We start from the raw sequence: 17365 nt of genomic DNA, 5'->3' as shown, positions 1-17365 counted from the left end.
TATGTGTGTGTTTCCCAAACCAGTTATTTCTAACTCAGAGAAAAAACACTGAAATTATTAATGCATTCGTTTCTGCAAAGGGCACATTCTGAGAAAGCGGCTATGAATGAAGCAGTACAGGGAAGGAACCGGGACCACACACTCTCCACGTTGTAGCCGCTGAGGAGGGCGTATTGGGTGTTATTCCTAACAAATCGAACTTGGTTCAGTAAGGAGCAAGCAAGCGACTTTTTAACCCTTTGAGCAGGACGGACGTTCATGTACGTCCTCGTGCCTCCTGACCATTCAGAGCACAATTGTACAAAAACTTTTCTTTTAAAAATGTGTAAGGCAACATTAAAAAAGGCAAATGTATGTTCTTCTTGTTTCCACACCTTGGCTATCAAACAAACACGATTGTGAGCTCAAAACTTCTGGCTTCGACCATGTTTCTGATTTGTCTGTAGGATATTTTCTTTCTAAAGATCCGTGCACTGGAAACTTACTTTTAGCCGAGCAAGCTGAATGTTTGAAAATTCTCGGACACCATTCACTGTAGGAACCAGGCGATTATACAGAGCCTAACAACACAAAACAAAAATAAAACCCCACCAAAGTTTTAGGGCCAACCATAAACTTGGACAATGCACAGGATACAACCAAGTTCATTACATTTATAGCCAAACTGTTTAGATTATGGAGCCTATTAAAATTCTTGGCTAAGATAAGCAATGTAGACTTAAGTTCTGTCATTTTCATAAATCTGACTAGATCTGACATAATGCACATGGCAAATAGTTTGCATAAATACATATTTCTTGATCCACACAGCCTTATAACTATCAAATTAATATTTATCTGAGTTTGGCTCCAGAAGCTCCCTAGAGAGTTACTTTAATTGGAGGTAATCAGGACCCTTGCAAAAGTTCCAGAAAATCTCACTTTTAACCATGTCTTCGTCCATGCAGAGATAGCAACTGGTAACCTGTTCCTTTCGGGTGTGTACGGTCTATCTCTCGGACTGCAGGCACCTGAAGCCCTTGAACAATCTGACCTTGTTTAAGAGAAAAGACTTCGCCCCTTCTTCAACTGCTCCACTGGGCTCAGTCACATCCACTCCTGTGCCCTCCACACGTCAAGCCCTTGAAGCCCAGAACAATCTGACCTTGTTCACGGCACACCTAGGACAGCTGCATGTAACATTAGTCTTATAAAGCTCTCTCTCCGATCCCTTCAGGACAGAACAGAGATTAGACCTAGGGACAGAACGAAGAGCTGTGGCACACCAACTATCTTCAAAACGAAAGACTCTTCTCAGAGAATACTTGGCTTAAAAAAGCACAATTAACATAATGCTCTCAACAACTTGGCAGCGGTCCTAAACTCCCTTGAGAATCTGAGCAAAGTATGGAACCCCTCCCAAGAAACAAGGACACACATAAATTCACAAGATGTCGAATAAAACTTCAGAGAGTTTGTAGATTCCAGAAGCTTCCCCACAAACTCCTTAAGAACACAGGGATTCTAGGACAGGAGTCCCCAAACGGCCAACAGGAAATCCTCCCCACCTTATCAGTTTGAGTGTTTTCATGCAAAATCCTCGCGTCGATGGCGGCAGCCAGCAAGTTATTGGCAGCGGTGATGGCGTGGATGTCCCCGGTCAGGTGAAGGTTGAACTAGAAACAAAATGAAAACATCTTTCTACTTGTTTTAAACAACTATGGGAGTGTTCAAGGACTTTCTTTTTTTTTTTTTGTATTTTTCTGAAGCTGGAAATGGGGAGAGACAGTCAGACAGACTCCCGCATGCGCCCGACCAGGATCCACCCGGCACGCCCACCAGGGGCGACGCTCTGCCCACCAGGGGGCGATGCTCTGCCCCTCCGGGGCGTTGCCGCGACCAGAGCCACTCTAGCGCCTGGGGCAGAGGCCAAGGAGCCATCCCCAGCGCCCGGGCCATCTTTGCTCCAATGGAGCCTCGGCTGCGGGAGGGGAAGAGAGAGACAGAGAGGAAGGAGGGGGGGGTGGAGAAGCAAATGGGCGCTTCTCCTATGTGCCCTGGCCGGGAATCGAACCCGGGTCCCCTGCACGCCAGGCTGACGCTCTACCGCTGAGCCAACCAGCCAGGGCTAAACAACGATGGGAGTGTTCAAGGACTTTCTGAGGGAATAAAATATGCTGATGACATATCCTTATAATGAGCTGAGCCCACAAAATAGCTGAGATCAGAAAAATCAATGTCGGGGTCTTCCACTTGACCATAAAGATCTCCTACACAGACCTATTGCCATGAAGTCTTCCTCTGGTTAAGGGTCAAGTATTCCGAGAGACTTTGTGATTGATTTCTTTATTTTGTTCTCCTTATTTTCATTTTTATGCATGGCTTTAGAAATGATACCACATCAAATATATTTTGGAATGAGGCAAGGCATGAAACGAACAGGAACAACAGAATAATATAAAATATGACAGAAAGTCTGAGAAATAGAAAATACGTCATTCTCACAAGTCTATTAATTCTGCTACTTTCCTTCCAGTGCTATGTGCACAAACGACTATTATTTGCAAAGTCGGCATACTTAGAATTTGGTACTTGCTTTTTGAAAAGACTTACTATCCTGTAATAATCTTGTTTATGTATAGTTACAGTTCGTCAGGCTGTATAATTGAGCAGATGTAGCAAAAACAGTTTGGACTTCTACCATTGGTAATTTAAGTGGCATCCACATTTTTACTTTTTAAAGAAGTCTACAATTAAAAATAAGTTGCTAAGAAGCAATATATTTCTAGCAGTGTGGCTACTGGGTAAAAGGGATCTTGATAATATGACCACATTGCTTCATTTTTTTTTTTTTTTTTTTTTTTTTTTATTTTTCTGAAGTTGGAAACGGGGAGGCAGTCAGACAGACTCCCGCATGCGCCCGACCAGGATCCACCTGGCATGCCCACCAGGGGTCGATGCTCTGCCCATCTGGGGCGTTGCACTGTTGCCTCCAGAGCCATTCTAGCGCCTGAGGCAGAGGCCATAGAGCCATCCCCAGCGCCCGTGCCAACTTTGCTCCAATGGAGCATTGGCTGCGGAAGGGGAAGAGAGAGAAAGAGAGGAAGGAAGGGGGAGGGGTGGAGAAGCAGATGGGCGCTTCTTCTGTGTGCCCCGGCTGGAAATCTAACCCGGGACTCCTGCACGCCAGGCTGACGCTCTACCACTGAGCCAACTGGCCAGGGCCCCACATTGCTTCTTGAAAGGTTTGAAGTACCACTGGAAAACACTACCAAGTCAGTCACTTCAGAAACAAAGTAACCTTTGGGCTAAAAAAATAATTTATTTGATAAAGTAGTGGCGTATTGTAAGTCGCCTTTCTTTCATTTCTTGGAAGGTAAAACATTTATATTTAGTGGTTAAAGTCTTATTTTATAACATAAAAATGTATGATCAATAAAAATATAAAAAAATTAAATATGTACACATATTTTATATTTGTAACTTGAAACACTGAGATCCTAACACCATAACAGTTTATACCTTCACTTTTACACTTAATGTTAATATGACCAGACCAGCATTTTACATTATTAGTCTTCAAAATATAGTTAATTTTATCCTGTTATTATACATTTAAGTATTTTCCCAATTGTTTATTGCTATAAACTGCGAAGATAAACAGGTTTTAAAATTAAATCTTTGCACCAGCAATTTTTCGTTAAGATAAACTAAAAATGGATTTATTTGAGCCAAAGGGTACAAATATTTTTAAGGCTCGTGATACGTGTGTCTAACCCTCTTCCGAGAAGATTTACCAACACTTCCCAGCAGTGTATAAAAGTGCCCTTCAGTCTCTCTCTGTTAAAATTTGGTATTATTACTATTTTTAAAAATCCAACTCTGTAAATTTGACAAGTAAAATAATAACTGATAGTCATTTTAATGTAGACATTTGATTATTAGTGAAGATAAACATTCACTGATTAGTTACTATGTCTTTTCTGATGTTTCTATTGAATCCTTTGCCCATTTTAGAATTGAGGTATAAGTTTTTCTTTCCAGCTGTCCATTTGATCTCCACTTGGAGGGCCACAGGCCCCCAACAGGACTCTTCTGACAACTACCCCACCCTTCGCCATCCAATATGCAGCCTCACACCCATTAAATCCCCGGGCCCCCATTTCAATAAATGATTCTACCGACTTGCTCCACCCAGGAGCGTGGATATCATCCCTGAAACCTCCCTTCTTCTCACCCCCTACATCTAATTCTGCAAACATCGGCCAACACGTCTGAAATCATTGTCACCCCTTTTTTCCATCCTCACAGCCACCATCCTGGGCTAAGCCACCACCATTCTTTCTCTGGGCTATGTGCCCAGTCTCCTTACTGGACCCCTTGGTCCACTCAGGCCTGCATCGATCTATTCCCGACACAGAAACCAGAGTGACTTTGAGAAAACCCTGTCAAGACTCCTTTAATGGCTGACCATGAGACTTCAAACCACACCCAGCCTCTTGGCTGTGTGCTTAGATGGCAGGCGAGAGCCGGCCCCTGCCCATTCCTCCACCTCGTCTCCCTCTGCGGCCCGCTGGCCCTCCAGCCTGTGCTGGTGTCCTCTCGTCCCCCCTGGCAGGTCAACCTCGCCGGCCGCAGGCCTTTCCCCCAGCGGTTCCCACTGCCCGGACGGCTTTCCCCCCTCTTCCCGGGGCGGCTACCCCTTCAAGTCTTAGTATTTTCACTTTCACTTCATCAGTCCATTGGGAATTCTTTGCTAACATTTCCCCATGAACGTTTACTAAGTTTCCTCCAGTACGCACTGCCTGTTAATTGACTCGGTCAACAAACATCTTCTGAGTGCCAAGCACTGTGCTCAGACTGGGGACAGAAACAAAGATGTGGGAGGTCCCTGAATTCAAGGAACAAACTGTGTGACTCTCTGACCTACGCAACGATCATCAGGTAGTTCCTGCCGTCTAATGCCCGACTCCAAGCCAGGCAGCCGAGGCCATGACAGATGGACCCCAGTGCCCTTTCAATACTTGCGGGCTAAACCCTGAGCGGTTCTCCGGGGTATGGTCTCCACCCAACCTGGTCGGCATGCCTTCATTAAAACCGGCATTTCCACGGCAAACTATGAAGCGGCAACAGGCAAAATCCATGAATCGCTCATAACAATAAATGCCGGGTTTTGGTTTTCAGAGCCTTTAGGACTTTGGAGTTGAGGGTCGTGGGCCTGTGGTTCTGGGAGCACAGAAGTTAAGGTGTGTTAAGGGAGCACAGGAAGGAAAAGCAGTGACACATGACCCATGTCCCTTTGAGACCTTACCTCCTCCATGGGAATGACCTGGGCGTATCCGCCACCTGCAGCTCCTCCTAAACAACCAACAGAACAGAAAATGAGTTGTCGAGTACAGAACAACGCAGATGAACAGAGCCCTGGGGACGTGGCTCCCAGACCCACCAGGGAGGCACGCACCCCCAGGACGAAATAAATACAGCGACAAGTGGCAAGAAACGCAGCCATTTATCCAAGTAGGACAGGAGGGGGGAAAGCTCACACTATGTCTAACTCTGCAGTTGAAGGACTTCCGTTTCCTTGTTTAAACAAAGGGTAAAAGTAATACAGCAAGGGTCACTGCAGCAAATGTGAGATTCTTTTATTAATTTATTACTAGATCTACGTGGCTATGCTTCACTCAAGTTGCACATGAGTTGAAGTATCAAAAATTTTTGTTAAAAAAAATCCATCTGATAAACTCACACTAACATTATAAATTTCAATTTATTTCAGATAATAATACATAGGATTTGCCATGGTGCTTATCTCTCAAAATTACAAAGGTATTACATTAAAAAGACTTATTTTTACTAAAAATATATCATTTCATAGCTTATCCTGTTTTGTTTTGTTTTTTCCTACATTATCGCATTAGGTCCTCACAGTAACCTGGTAAGCCTGACATGCCTTTTTACACTTTTATAGCTGCAGCTCAGAGAGGTTTTGACTGGCTAAAGGTCACACAGCAGTAAGAGACAAGTCATGAATGAAACCTTTACCTTCTTGCTCCAAGCCTAGCATTCATTCCACTGGATAATGCATGACATTCTATAAGTTACCAGTACTTAAGGAGTGAGCAGTTATTAATATTTGCAAGAATAATATAAATACAATACTGCTAAAATCCACAAAGTGCCAAGAACAAAGAGTCATTAGAGCAATAGATGCTATTATAAAGTGAGCTGGAGAATCATTTCACAATAAATCAGTGAGAGAAGAGTAGAGAATGGGATGGGGCCAGCTCTCAGCCCAACCACAGCCAAGGAGGAGTTCCAGCACAGCTCTGTTCCCAGCCAGTGGGTTTCCAGAGCTCCTCAGGCCCCACCCAGCAGCTCAGAACAAGATGAGACTTGGGTCGAGCCGAAAGGGTCAGGGCTGCTTGAATGAAAAGATCTTTCATCATGGTTGGGATGCTACAACTCCAACATACATGGCAGCGTTTCAAAGTCGCTTGGGAAAGAAGGTTCTGATGAAACAGAAGGCATCTGCTCAAGGTTGGATTCCTGAGCAAGATCTGTTCAGGGAAACCAAGGGGATCGGCCTCTGCCAAAACCCCCCACTGCAGGAGGACCAACTTGGGGGGACCGCCACCTACTGAGTGTGGAGGTGGGGCTGCATGTAGGGATAGAATGCACCCATTTTTCTGATAAGTTTTAACTCCACATCTGTTGATGATGTTCTTTTTAAACTTTGAAGATCTTACTCCCCAATTTTGCTCTAAAAAACATGCTAGCTGTTTAAACAAAGTACCTTTAACTCCGAAAGTCGGCCCTTGAGAGGGCTGCCTCAGACAGGCAAAGGAGTTGATGTTCAGGTGTGCTGTCAGAGCCTGGACAAGCCCAACAGTAACGGTACTTTTCCCTTCGCCGAGAGGGGTGGGCGTGATCCTGATTTGGGAGAGAGAGGGAAAATAAAAGTGAATTTAAGACTATTTCCTAGACAACCTATGCAAAATAAATTTAAGGTACCAAAGCCAAATCAGAGGCTATTAGGAGAGAATATACCATTCCAAAATCCACTTAATCCATTTTCTTAAACCATATGGTCTACCCACATCACACAGGCCACAGCTTAAGTTAAAGTAAGGATATAGACACAACTTGATCCGAGAGACAAAAAAAAAAAAAGTTATTCAGCGGTGGTGTTAAGAACATCAACTTCAAGAATCCATATAGAATCATCCATCGAAATGGTTTCAAAAATTAATCCCACGTCACTTCTTGCTGATAGGTACTTTGGCATTTGTTCTTCCAAGGCCATTTACTTGGGACAGAATGTGGGCACAGCGCCTAACTCAGTGGTCCGTGAGCGAGGGCATGGCTCATCTCCCAGGATCAGAAGAGATCCTAATGCCTCCACTCATCCATTTCCTTCTGGATATAGTGTCCAGGGTTGTCCCCATCATGTTTGCAAACAAGCAGCAACAGGAGCTCAGGCTTCCAGGGTGGCTCATTTTTAGGCAATTTATATAAAGTTAGAAAGTCATTTCCCCTAAAGAAGAGATGCCTGCATTCCTCTAGCCTCCTATCTCTTGGAGTCAGACACACTAAGCCTCATCCCTTCCCATACAACAGCCCTGCAGATATTTAGAAAGAGTAAGTCCAGAGCTCCTCAGTGCACTAAGGAGGTCCCCTGTGCTCTGGGGAGCTTATCGTTGGCTCTAACACCCTACAAAACAAACGTTACACATGTTCAGATGTAACAATATCACAGCATCATGTGCTAGGACAGGTGTGTATTACATTCCCAGGTAAGGCCCCATACAATTGTTCCTTAGCATATTCTAACAAAAGTACCCTTAACTCCAAAATCAAGTTTTAGAAACTGTCATTTGGGCTTACAATGTTGTCTTCTATGAGTCAGATGGTGTGAGTCAAGTTGTTTAGGATACTCAACCACAACAAAACTGATGATGGAGTTTTTTGACCTGCCAAATCTAGTGACGTGACCACAAAGAATTAATGCCTTTAGATACATCATCCCTAACTATCTCAGACCACCCGAGCCATGCAATCAATCATTCGTTCAGCAAATATGTATTAAGTATCACTATATGCCAGGTTACTAGACCCTGGGGTCTAGTATGACCAAGTTGGACTCCACCACTGCCCTCATGGAGCTCATAATTAATCACAGACAGATAAACCAGCAATTACAATGAATGTGATAAGCACGAAGACAGGAGAGATAGGGCAATTAGACTGTTATTATGAGAGTACATGGGAGATCTAACTAGACTTGGAACATCAGGGAAGGCTTCCTGGAGGAAATAATTCTAAACTGAGACCTGACAAGTGAATAAATATAGCCAGACAAAATTGAGGGTGGGTTCGGGGTGGTTGGCATGCTAGTCTCTGTGTTATACTTATTGGGTTAATTATTTTTATCCCCATTGGAAAAATGAGGAAACTGAGGCACAAGGCATTTAAGTAACTTGCCCAAGGTCACCCAATCAGTAGAACTGGAAATCAAACCCTCGCACAGGTTATTTCCATAGACGGAGATCATTAGCTAACATAAGCCGTCTGAAGCATGGCTAAGATCAGTCGGTGACAGTGAATAGTCAGAAAAAAGATAAGAAACCCTGAGGAAGAGGCAGGGGTGTGACAGGGAGTCTTGGAGAGAAACCGAGGAGGTCACTGGTAAGGAGCTGGTGACCCAACTTGAACACTGCTGGGTGGAGTGACCCTCAGACTCCGCCAGCCACACGATACCTGGTCGGCACAAAGACTCAAAGTTACACGAAGGTGTTTAGGCTCCGAGTCCACTTCCTTTTTAACTGAGCACTTACTGTTTGCAAAGGAACCGGGTGGTTTACTTAAGCTGCACACGAGGGATTACATTTTTGGTCCCAAGGATGTGCTACATAGCTGCTGGAGCCAGCCAAGAGCAGACCCGCCCAGCGATGACCTCCACAAAGCTCCAGCTCGCCCTCCAATTCCTAATTAGAAACACAGGGCCGCTTAGCTTCCTGCCAACGGTTCCAAGTCAGGGAAATCAGAGAGTAGGAAGTATTTATTGGGGGCAATAAAAGAAGAGCTACAGTAAAAACTTATTTCACCTCGTTCCTGCATATGGCATCAAAATGTGCTTTAATCGCTGTCCCCGTGTCCTCGGCTCAGATTCCAATGTATCCTGTTGACCTAGAAATCAAGCACCGTGCCAACCAAATTTCTTTGTGTATAAGAGCTAAGGGTGTATGGAGACAGAACTGAGATTTTGGGTCATTATTTTTCTCTACTCTCCCCAGCGGACTGATCTGCTCCAATCTATTACATGTTTATTCTACAACTCTCCAGGCGGCGTTACGATACGCTTCCTGACACCTCGCCTCACTTGCCAGGCCACGAGCTTGCTGAGGTGAAGGTTTGTGCCCATTCTCATCCGTACAGGGTTACAGAGGGGCACAAAACCGTTTCACAAAGCCATTTTAATGCCTTTGGCTGAGACGAATGTTTCCTGTCAACCACAGTAAAAATGGAAGTGCTCTGTGCCAACTTGGACACAGGGCGAAGTTGGTCACTTACTCAAAGATCAAAGAGATTGCTTAGGTCATGGTAAAACTGAACTGTTCTCCAAATCTAGAATCTATTGCTCTTAGCCGTGGATCTAAACAGAAACTCCAAACACGATATGCTCAAACAGCCCCCGAGTGCATTTTCCTTCCAGGCATCTTCACGACAAGGAGTGTTTTTAAAAAGCCTTTTATTATCTAATGATAAACTCCTCAGTATGTTCGGGTGTGTCCCTTCACATGTGATTGAGGGAAATAGGTCAGAGGTCCCGTCTGTAGTGGTTCCTTCTAAACACCTTGGTTCCATCGTGCAGGTCACACCAATAAAAAAAAAACCTCACAGATATTTAAATTGTTACCTAAGGCAGAAAGGCACAATCTTAGAAAAGCCTATAAAGCTTATTTATTTATACACAGACCAAAATAAGGGGTAGAAACAGTTAACAAAATAAAATCATCAAATCAGGTATATGGTAACGTACAGGAAAAAAGAGGGATGTAAATAATTTTAATTTTTCTTTAATGTGAAATTCAGTCTTGTCACAGACTGAGCTGGGCTGCTCTGTCCAAGCCATTCAGAGACATTCTAGAAACTTCTGCACAGAAATCAGGAAAGGGCCAATGGGGACGGCTCCTGAACACACAATCAATGCCCTACAGCTGCACTCCGAGTCAAGTTCTCAAACAAATTCCTTTTCATTAGTGTAACTGGGAAAGTATGTAAAACTCAAGAGCCCGTAGATTCTCTTGGCATACTTCCCTGAACGATTCCCAATACTTCTCCTTCTGTCAGGCAAAGCAAATAGAGTGATGTGTAGGTATAAATACCATGCAATGTGTAGCTGATGAAATACAGATGATTCTGACAGAGTAAGAAATTCTCAAGCTGGAAGAAGAGCTTTTCAAAATTAATCTGTTCTGCTCTTGGGTTATTACTAGCAGGGGGGGAAATATTAATCCACCGGTTTATCTATCCATCCCGCTGCTGATATACTTACATCGCATTTACACATACATTGAAATGTACAATAACAAATATGTTGTTATTTATTTTAAAACCACGTGGGCACTTGAATTCTAAAGCGTGGAGAGAGCTCTATGTGATGGGATTCAGACAGGAAGGGCAGGACACAGAGTGGGATGTACAGCATGATCTCAATGTGTAAAAAGGACGAATGCACAGATGAAATCCTGGGAGGAGATATAAAAATTTCTTAACACTTCTGACTAATGAGAGAAAGGTTTCATTTTCTCCTTCTATTGACTCTTCTTTACATTAAATTTTTATACAGTGAGCCGGCATTATTTTCAGAATAAAAAAACACCTTCCAGGAAAAGTCTCCATCTGATGGAGGGATCATTTATATTTCTAAAGAAGGATACAATGGTTTGAAAATGTCGCTTTTCGCCTGACCGGGTGGTGGCGCAGTGGATAGAGCGTCGAACTGGGATGCAGAAGGACCCAGGTTCGAGACCCCGGGGTTGCCAGCTTGAGCGTGGGCTCATCTGGCTTGAGCAAAAAGCTCACTAGCATGGACCCAAGGTCGCTGGCTCGAGCGGGGGGAGGGAGGGGTTACTCGGTCTGCTGAAGGCCCTCGGTCATGGCACATATGAGAAAGCAATCAATGTTGCCACAACTACGGTGTGGCAACAAAAAACTGATGATTGATGCTTCTCATCTCTCTCCGTTCCTGTCTGTCTGTCCCTATCTATCCTTCTATCTGACTCTCTCTCTGTCCCTGTAAAAAAAAAAAAAGAAAAGAAAAAAAAAAGAAAATGTCACTTTTCCATAACTGACTTGATCAAAAGTAAGAATATGGAGGTGATTTTTGTTTTAATAAGTGAGAGGTGGGGAGGCAGAGAAACAGACTCTTGCATGCGCCCTGACCAGGCTCCACCTGGCAAGCCCCCTACAGGGTGATGCTCTGCCCATCTGGGGCAGCTGCTCCACTGCTCAGCAAGCGAGCTATTTCAGCACCTAAGGCAAGGCAATAGAGCCATCTATTGGAGCCAAATTGCTCAAATGGAGCCATGACTGAAAGAGGGAGAAAGAGAGAGAACCTGAGAGAGAGAGGAAGAGAGAGAGAAGGAAGAGTGACAGAGAAGCAGATGGTCACTTCTCCTCTGTGCCCTGACCGGAATCAAACCTGGGACATTCACACGCCAGACCAGTGCTCTACTGATGGGCATCATTTTGGAGTATAAATAAAATCTCTGTTTTTTAAACTAATCTCAAGCATCCAACTTTGAAAAGATGAGGTGACAAAGGCAGTTTACACACTTCGATACCATTTGCTGTGCTGACGGGAGGACTTTATTCCCGTCTTACAGAATACGGTGTGGTATATAGTTTCGAAAAAACTTCAAGCTCTGCTGCAGATGCGTATACATCTCAAAATCCTACTTTTTCAGCTGTTTTTCTTCCCCAAAGCAGCTGAAAGGAACACAGCTTAATGTTTGTGCCTTCACAGGCCCTCTGTTCAGTAAGGGCACTTATACCACAATTGCAGGAAAAGAACCAATCTCTTGGGGTTAACTGTATACTTGAGGATTCAGGTTTAATTTTCCTTTCTCTCTATGACAAGGCAGCCTGGCTTCCTCAGCTCAAGTGCACATGTAAACATTAGAGAGAGGCCGTGCAGAGCGGTGTTCTCTTGGGCGCAGGCCGGTGGGCAGCTGCTGTCCTGCTTAGCCATGTCAGTGGTCACTCTCCAGCACACGACTGGGGGCCAGGCTTCGGCAGGAGGATTTCAGGCGAAGGATCTGCTAACGATACCAGCAGAGCGTTTGTTGCAGAAGCATCCATTCTGCGTTCCTGGCGAAGGGCAGGGCCCTGTCTATACCTGTTTTCATTTCTAATATTCAGAAGCCCGAAACAGGAAACCACAGCCACTCCATGAGAAAAAATGCCATGTGACTTTTTCTTGGTAAACTGAGAGTGTGCCCCCCCCACCGCCCTGAGTTTTCCTGAAGTCCTCCTTCCATAAACAGGGTGAGGTACCCAGCAACCGCGCCCACCAAGATCACCCAAGGCCCGGGAGAAGGAAAGTAAATCCAATGATAAGACGCTGACTTTGCTTTGGAAGTTCTCAAGGTGCAAGTGTGTTTATTCACCGCAGACAAACTTGCAGTGAGCACATGACCATAAAGTGTCACTGACTCGGTGTGTCCTGCAAACTCGGGGACCCAGAGTCCCCTCCGTCAGCTGGCTCATTTCACAGACTGGCCCGAGGGGACCCACATCGCTCAGCAAGGAGCTTTCCTGTAGCTCAGTTAAGGGACATTCGGGTTGGGGCGGGGTTGTCCTACGTCGGAAAGGACCCTATTCAGGCTGGAAGTCCAACTCAGAGTGAGTTGTGCAGCCCGAAGAAGGCTTAAGCCACAGGCAACCAAGGTGCTGCAATGAAGTACCAATCCCTTAAAACCTCCGTGACTCTGGAAGACCCCGGTGCTGATTCCTCTTACAGAACAGTAACAGAAGGAGCCAGAGAAAAAGGAGGGGGTAGGGAGCGTGGAGAAGAACAAAGAGGAGAAACGAAGCAATTATTATACCATTAAAGAGGTGATATTCTGCATGATATGTTGTTTTTTGGGGTACTTTTGAAACACTGAATTCACCTCTAGGGATTTTTCCTAAGAAGACATTGGATAAATGCATGAACATGCATCCCTAAGGCTGGTCATTTTGGCAGTTTATAAGAGCCAAAAATGGGAGGCATGTTAGGTGCCCAGCAGTAGAGAGAATTGGTTAAATGAATTATGGGACATCCTTATGATGTTTTCAAATCATTTTTCTGCCTCAATTGACTTGAAGCATTAGAAACATGTGGCTGGGTCACAGCATGCTTCTCGGTGCTGGGAAGATGTAGAAAGTGGGACCCACCCTCATCCTGGGTATTTCCACCTCCCGCTCTGCTGGGGAACCCCCTTCCTTAGCACTTTATGAATCCTGGATGCGAACAGTGAAATGGTATGTAGCCATGAAAAGAAAAGCGATAATGTGGCTCTGTCTTGACTTGCACAGACCCGGGTGTGGAACACAATGTCCAACGATCAAGTCGCCGCTGGAAGAGCCATGTAAGTGATCTCATTCGTGAATGACCGTATCTGTGTCACGATGGTCTCAAACGCTAACGGCCGTTTTCTCTGGGTGCTAGATTTGGGATGCTTCACTCCCTTGTTTATACTTTCTGTAGTTTTGGAATATTTCTACAATGACTAGGCATGACTTTTATAACCAGAGAAAGAAATGAAGCACTTACATTAATAATTAAATATGTAAAGCAAAGTTAATAAATGAGTCAAGTCCAATTATAAGAAATGTCTCCGCCTATTTAAGAAGTTTGTGTGCCCCAAGCTTTGGCCTATACATCATCAGAAAGCTTGTGCAATGAAATTTTAAAATGTTCCCTGAGGTCACACTGAATAAATATTTGAAATCCCTTGTTTTCTATCATTTTTTTTTCAGCTAGTGAATGCATTTCTTTTTTAAAAAAGAGAGAAAATAAGGCAAACACTCCTTTTCATAAATACTGTGCATCTGTCTTTGGTCCAACATCAATTTCAAAGTACAAGAAAAGAGAAATATTTGAGTTTTTATAATTCAAATACATCTGTAAGAAAATTTAAAAACACGAGCAGGAAAAACCAAAGTTTCAGGGAATTAATTATCCGTCCATTTGCCATTAAAATGCCATTTCTTTTTTTTTTTTTTTTTTTTCATTTTTCTGAAGCTGGAAACAGGGAGAGACAGTCAGACAGACTCCCGCATGCGCCCGACCGGGATCCACCCGGCACGCCCACCAGGGGCGACGCTCTGTCCACCAGGGGGCGATGCTCTGCCCATCCTGGGCGTCGCCATGTTGCGACCAGAGCCACTCTAGCGCCTGAGGCAGAGGCCACAGAGCCATCCCCAGCGCCCGGGCCATCTTTGCTCCAATGGAGCCTTGGCTGCGGGAGGGGAAGAGAGAGACAGAGAGGAAAGTGCAGCGGAGGGGTGGAGAAGCAAATGGGCGCTTCTCCTGTGTGCCCTGGCCGGGAATCGAACCCGGGTCCTCCGCACGCTAGGCCGACGCTCTACCGCTGAGCCAACCGGCCAGGGCCTAAAATGCCATTTCTAAGTGGAACACAGAAACAACCTGCTCAGTTCCAAAAGGGTTTCCTTTCAATTCTGAATTTAATTTTCATCCTAAAAAACTAAAGGAAAAAATCCAAAGTGGAGAGAGAGCAAGGGCGATCAAAACACAATATGAGAAACAAAAAAATCAAGTACTGAATTAGCAACCTGTTAAACGTTACATTTTGTGGAGGCTAACTTGCTGCGCACTGAAAAGAAACACTTGAGTCTCGTCAAAGGAAGGAATGCCAAGGGCAACCGACAAGGTAACGTCAAGTCTGAGAACGGGATGGATTTGAGGGGTGTGATGACAGCTGGACATACAGGGAACAGAGTTTGATAAACACGTCTTCTTAGTAGAAAGGATTTTAAAGCAGTCTTACCCGGCAACTAAGACGTATTTTCCATCTGCTTGATCCTTTAACCTTTCCAGCAGGGACAAACGTACTTTGGCTTTGCTCTTGCCATAGATTTCAATTTCATCTGCAAGCAATCCTATCTCCTTGGCAAGGACGTCCACAGCTTTTGGAGTCTGTGCTCTTGAAATCTCTATGTCACTGGGGAGAGGGGTAAACATATAAGAGGCAAGAGTCTTTTCAGCTTAGGTGGTCGCTGCTAGAATGAAAAACAGCCACACACCATGCCAACAATCAAATCAACACCACGGCTTCATGGTCCCGTCTCCCAAGCAGCCCTAAGCACAACTGCTAACAATTAATGCATATGAGAAAATGGTGTATCACTTTAGAGCAGCCACTCCTAACAAACAGTAAAGATCCTAGAATTCTGCCCAGGTACCAGGATAACACCTGTGCTCTAGAATAGGAGGCTGTATAAATCCCTCATTGACCACAGTGCTTTCCATGGTCATTGCTGTGTCTGTTAGCCACAAATAGATGGGTTACTGTATAATGTTACTCTTACTGGGCAAGCCCCATGTGTCTTCTGGCTTTTCAAAAATGTGGAAACGCTACTTTGTTTTATCTGTGTCCACACTTTCCCTCTCTCTTTCCTATTTCTAGTCCAAAATCATATTCCAAAATATTTTATTAATTACACGACTGTCATGGACCCAAACCCGAAGCTCAGTTTCAGACACAGGAGAATCTGGGCGCTCTGGGGTGTCACTGGGCAAACACGCTGTTCTATTTTCTCATCTGGCAAGAGGGAACACCGCTGCCCCTCCCTCCGTGTGCTATGAAAATGGGCGTGCCCCGCACTTCTCAGAGAGAGCCTCTGGGGTTCCCAAGCTTGGCCATTTTTGCACTGGGGGCCAGGCCGGCCATCTGTCTGTGAGGGAAACCTGGCAGGCCCAAGCCAGAGTGGGGGGCAGGCATCCTGGAGCCCGTCTTTGGGGTGCATAGTGGGCTCTGCAGTGGGGGGGCAGACCCTCCTCTCCTCTGGCGGCAGATCCCTCCCTGTTCTGGTTTGTTTCTGTTGCTGTTGCTGACAATCTACCCTCGGTCACATCGGACCCCAACTTCTTCTCCACGACCCCACGAGATAAGAGTCAAGCTACCTCCAACCCCGACTTCTCCGCAGGGTGGCAGAACAGCTGAGAGAGGGGAGAGGGCACCGTGGACCGGATGTGGGCTGAGCTCTGTGCCCCCAGCCAGGGTCTCCCTTCCCCAGATCCTGCCCATGCTCCTGCTTCATTTTCCGTTCCGAGCTACCCCCTCTTCCCCCCGCCCCCCACAGTCTCTGAAACCAAAGAACTCACAGTTGGAAAATCTCCACGGTTTTCTCTCTTTACTGGCTAAAAAGTGACAGTGACATCGTTTTGATTTTTTGAGTTATTTATAAATGACTCAGCCTGCCTTCCTTTCCCTAGTGGTTCTAGAAGTCAAATTTGGTGAAGCAATTAAAGCACTTTTTCCCCCAAGTAGAATTTATAATATTTTGATTTAGGCAAAGATTGTGGCGCACAATTTTCTGGAGTCCATCTCAGACTTTTTTCTCTCTGTAAGTAGATTTCACTCATTTACGTAAAATAATTAAGGTCCTAGGACGACCTAAGTAACTGGAAAAGGATTTTATGAAACAGATTACAGAACTGCAGCAATGAAATTATGGAAAACAACATCCCCTGGAATTTATGCATTAATGAGCACAGAGGATGACTAAGATGTTTAGATGTTTAGTCTATTTCAGGGGTGAGAGCACAGCCTGGGGGGGTTTCACCAGCCTGGTGGGTATAACGGAACCGCAGTGTGTAGTGACTGCCCAAGGAAACCGAGGTCAAATCTAAAAAGCAGCGGGTATGGGAAGTGAACCTTAGTCAATTACTACTGACACTTTCCCAGCAGTGGCGATCGGATGGCCTGGGGCAGTGGGGCGGGGCCTCCAGCACGGCGACAGGGGCGGGGCCCACTCCCTGAGCTGGGGCAGTCCTAGAGGACCCACTCTGAGGCTGCAGAATGCACTGCTCTGGCTCAGCTATCTTCCCTAACTATGCTAAAAATGCTGAGACGATGTTCTCCAGTTTGTATTTCCAAATTTACAGAGAGAATATGCAGCTTACACTTCATTAAATCCCACTCTGAAGAAACCTCCATCTGGACCAGAGCAGAGCATCCTGCCAGACGGTGGATAGCACCGTGTTCTGAAGAACGCTGAGCCTGGGCTCACTGGTGTCCGGCTGGGTGGCTGTCTACCCCCAGAGTAGAAACCCTACATGGCCCTCAAAACCAAGATGACAGATGTTGGGTATTTC

At 45.1% G+C, this 17365-nt stretch overlaps 1 protein-coding gene across 1 annotated transcript in view; it reads right to left on the bottom strand.

Moving 5' to 3' along the window:
- The window catches only part of MTHFD1L (methylenetetrahydrofolate dehydrogenase (NADP+ dependent) 1 like), a 191928-nt gene that overhangs the window by 131317 nt on the left and 43246 nt on the right, over positions 1 to 17365 (bottom strand). Inside the window, exons 11-15 of the mRNA XM_066247887.1 lie at positions 15036 to 15209; positions 6773 to 6909; positions 5291 to 5337; positions 1548 to 1655; positions 486 to 560 (exon numbers count right to left, since the gene is read on the bottom strand). Coding sequence (XP_066103984.1) covers positions 486 to 560; positions 1548 to 1655; positions 5291 to 5337; positions 6773 to 6909; positions 15036 to 15209 — 541 coding nt within the window. The remainder of the gene's footprint in view (positions 1 to 485; positions 561 to 1547; positions 1656 to 5290; positions 5338 to 6772; positions 6910 to 15035; positions 15210 to 17365) is intronic.

Source organism: Saccopteryx bilineata, chromosome 12 (genome assembly GCF_036850765.1).
Source record: "Saccopteryx bilineata isolate mSacBil1 chromosome 12, mSacBil1_pri_phased_curated, whole genome shotgun sequence".
NCBI classification, from domain to species: Eukaryota; Metazoa; Chordata; class Mammalia; order Chiroptera; family Emballonuridae; genus Saccopteryx; species Saccopteryx bilineata.
This window is presented reverse-complemented; position numbering and strand designations above follow the sequence as displayed.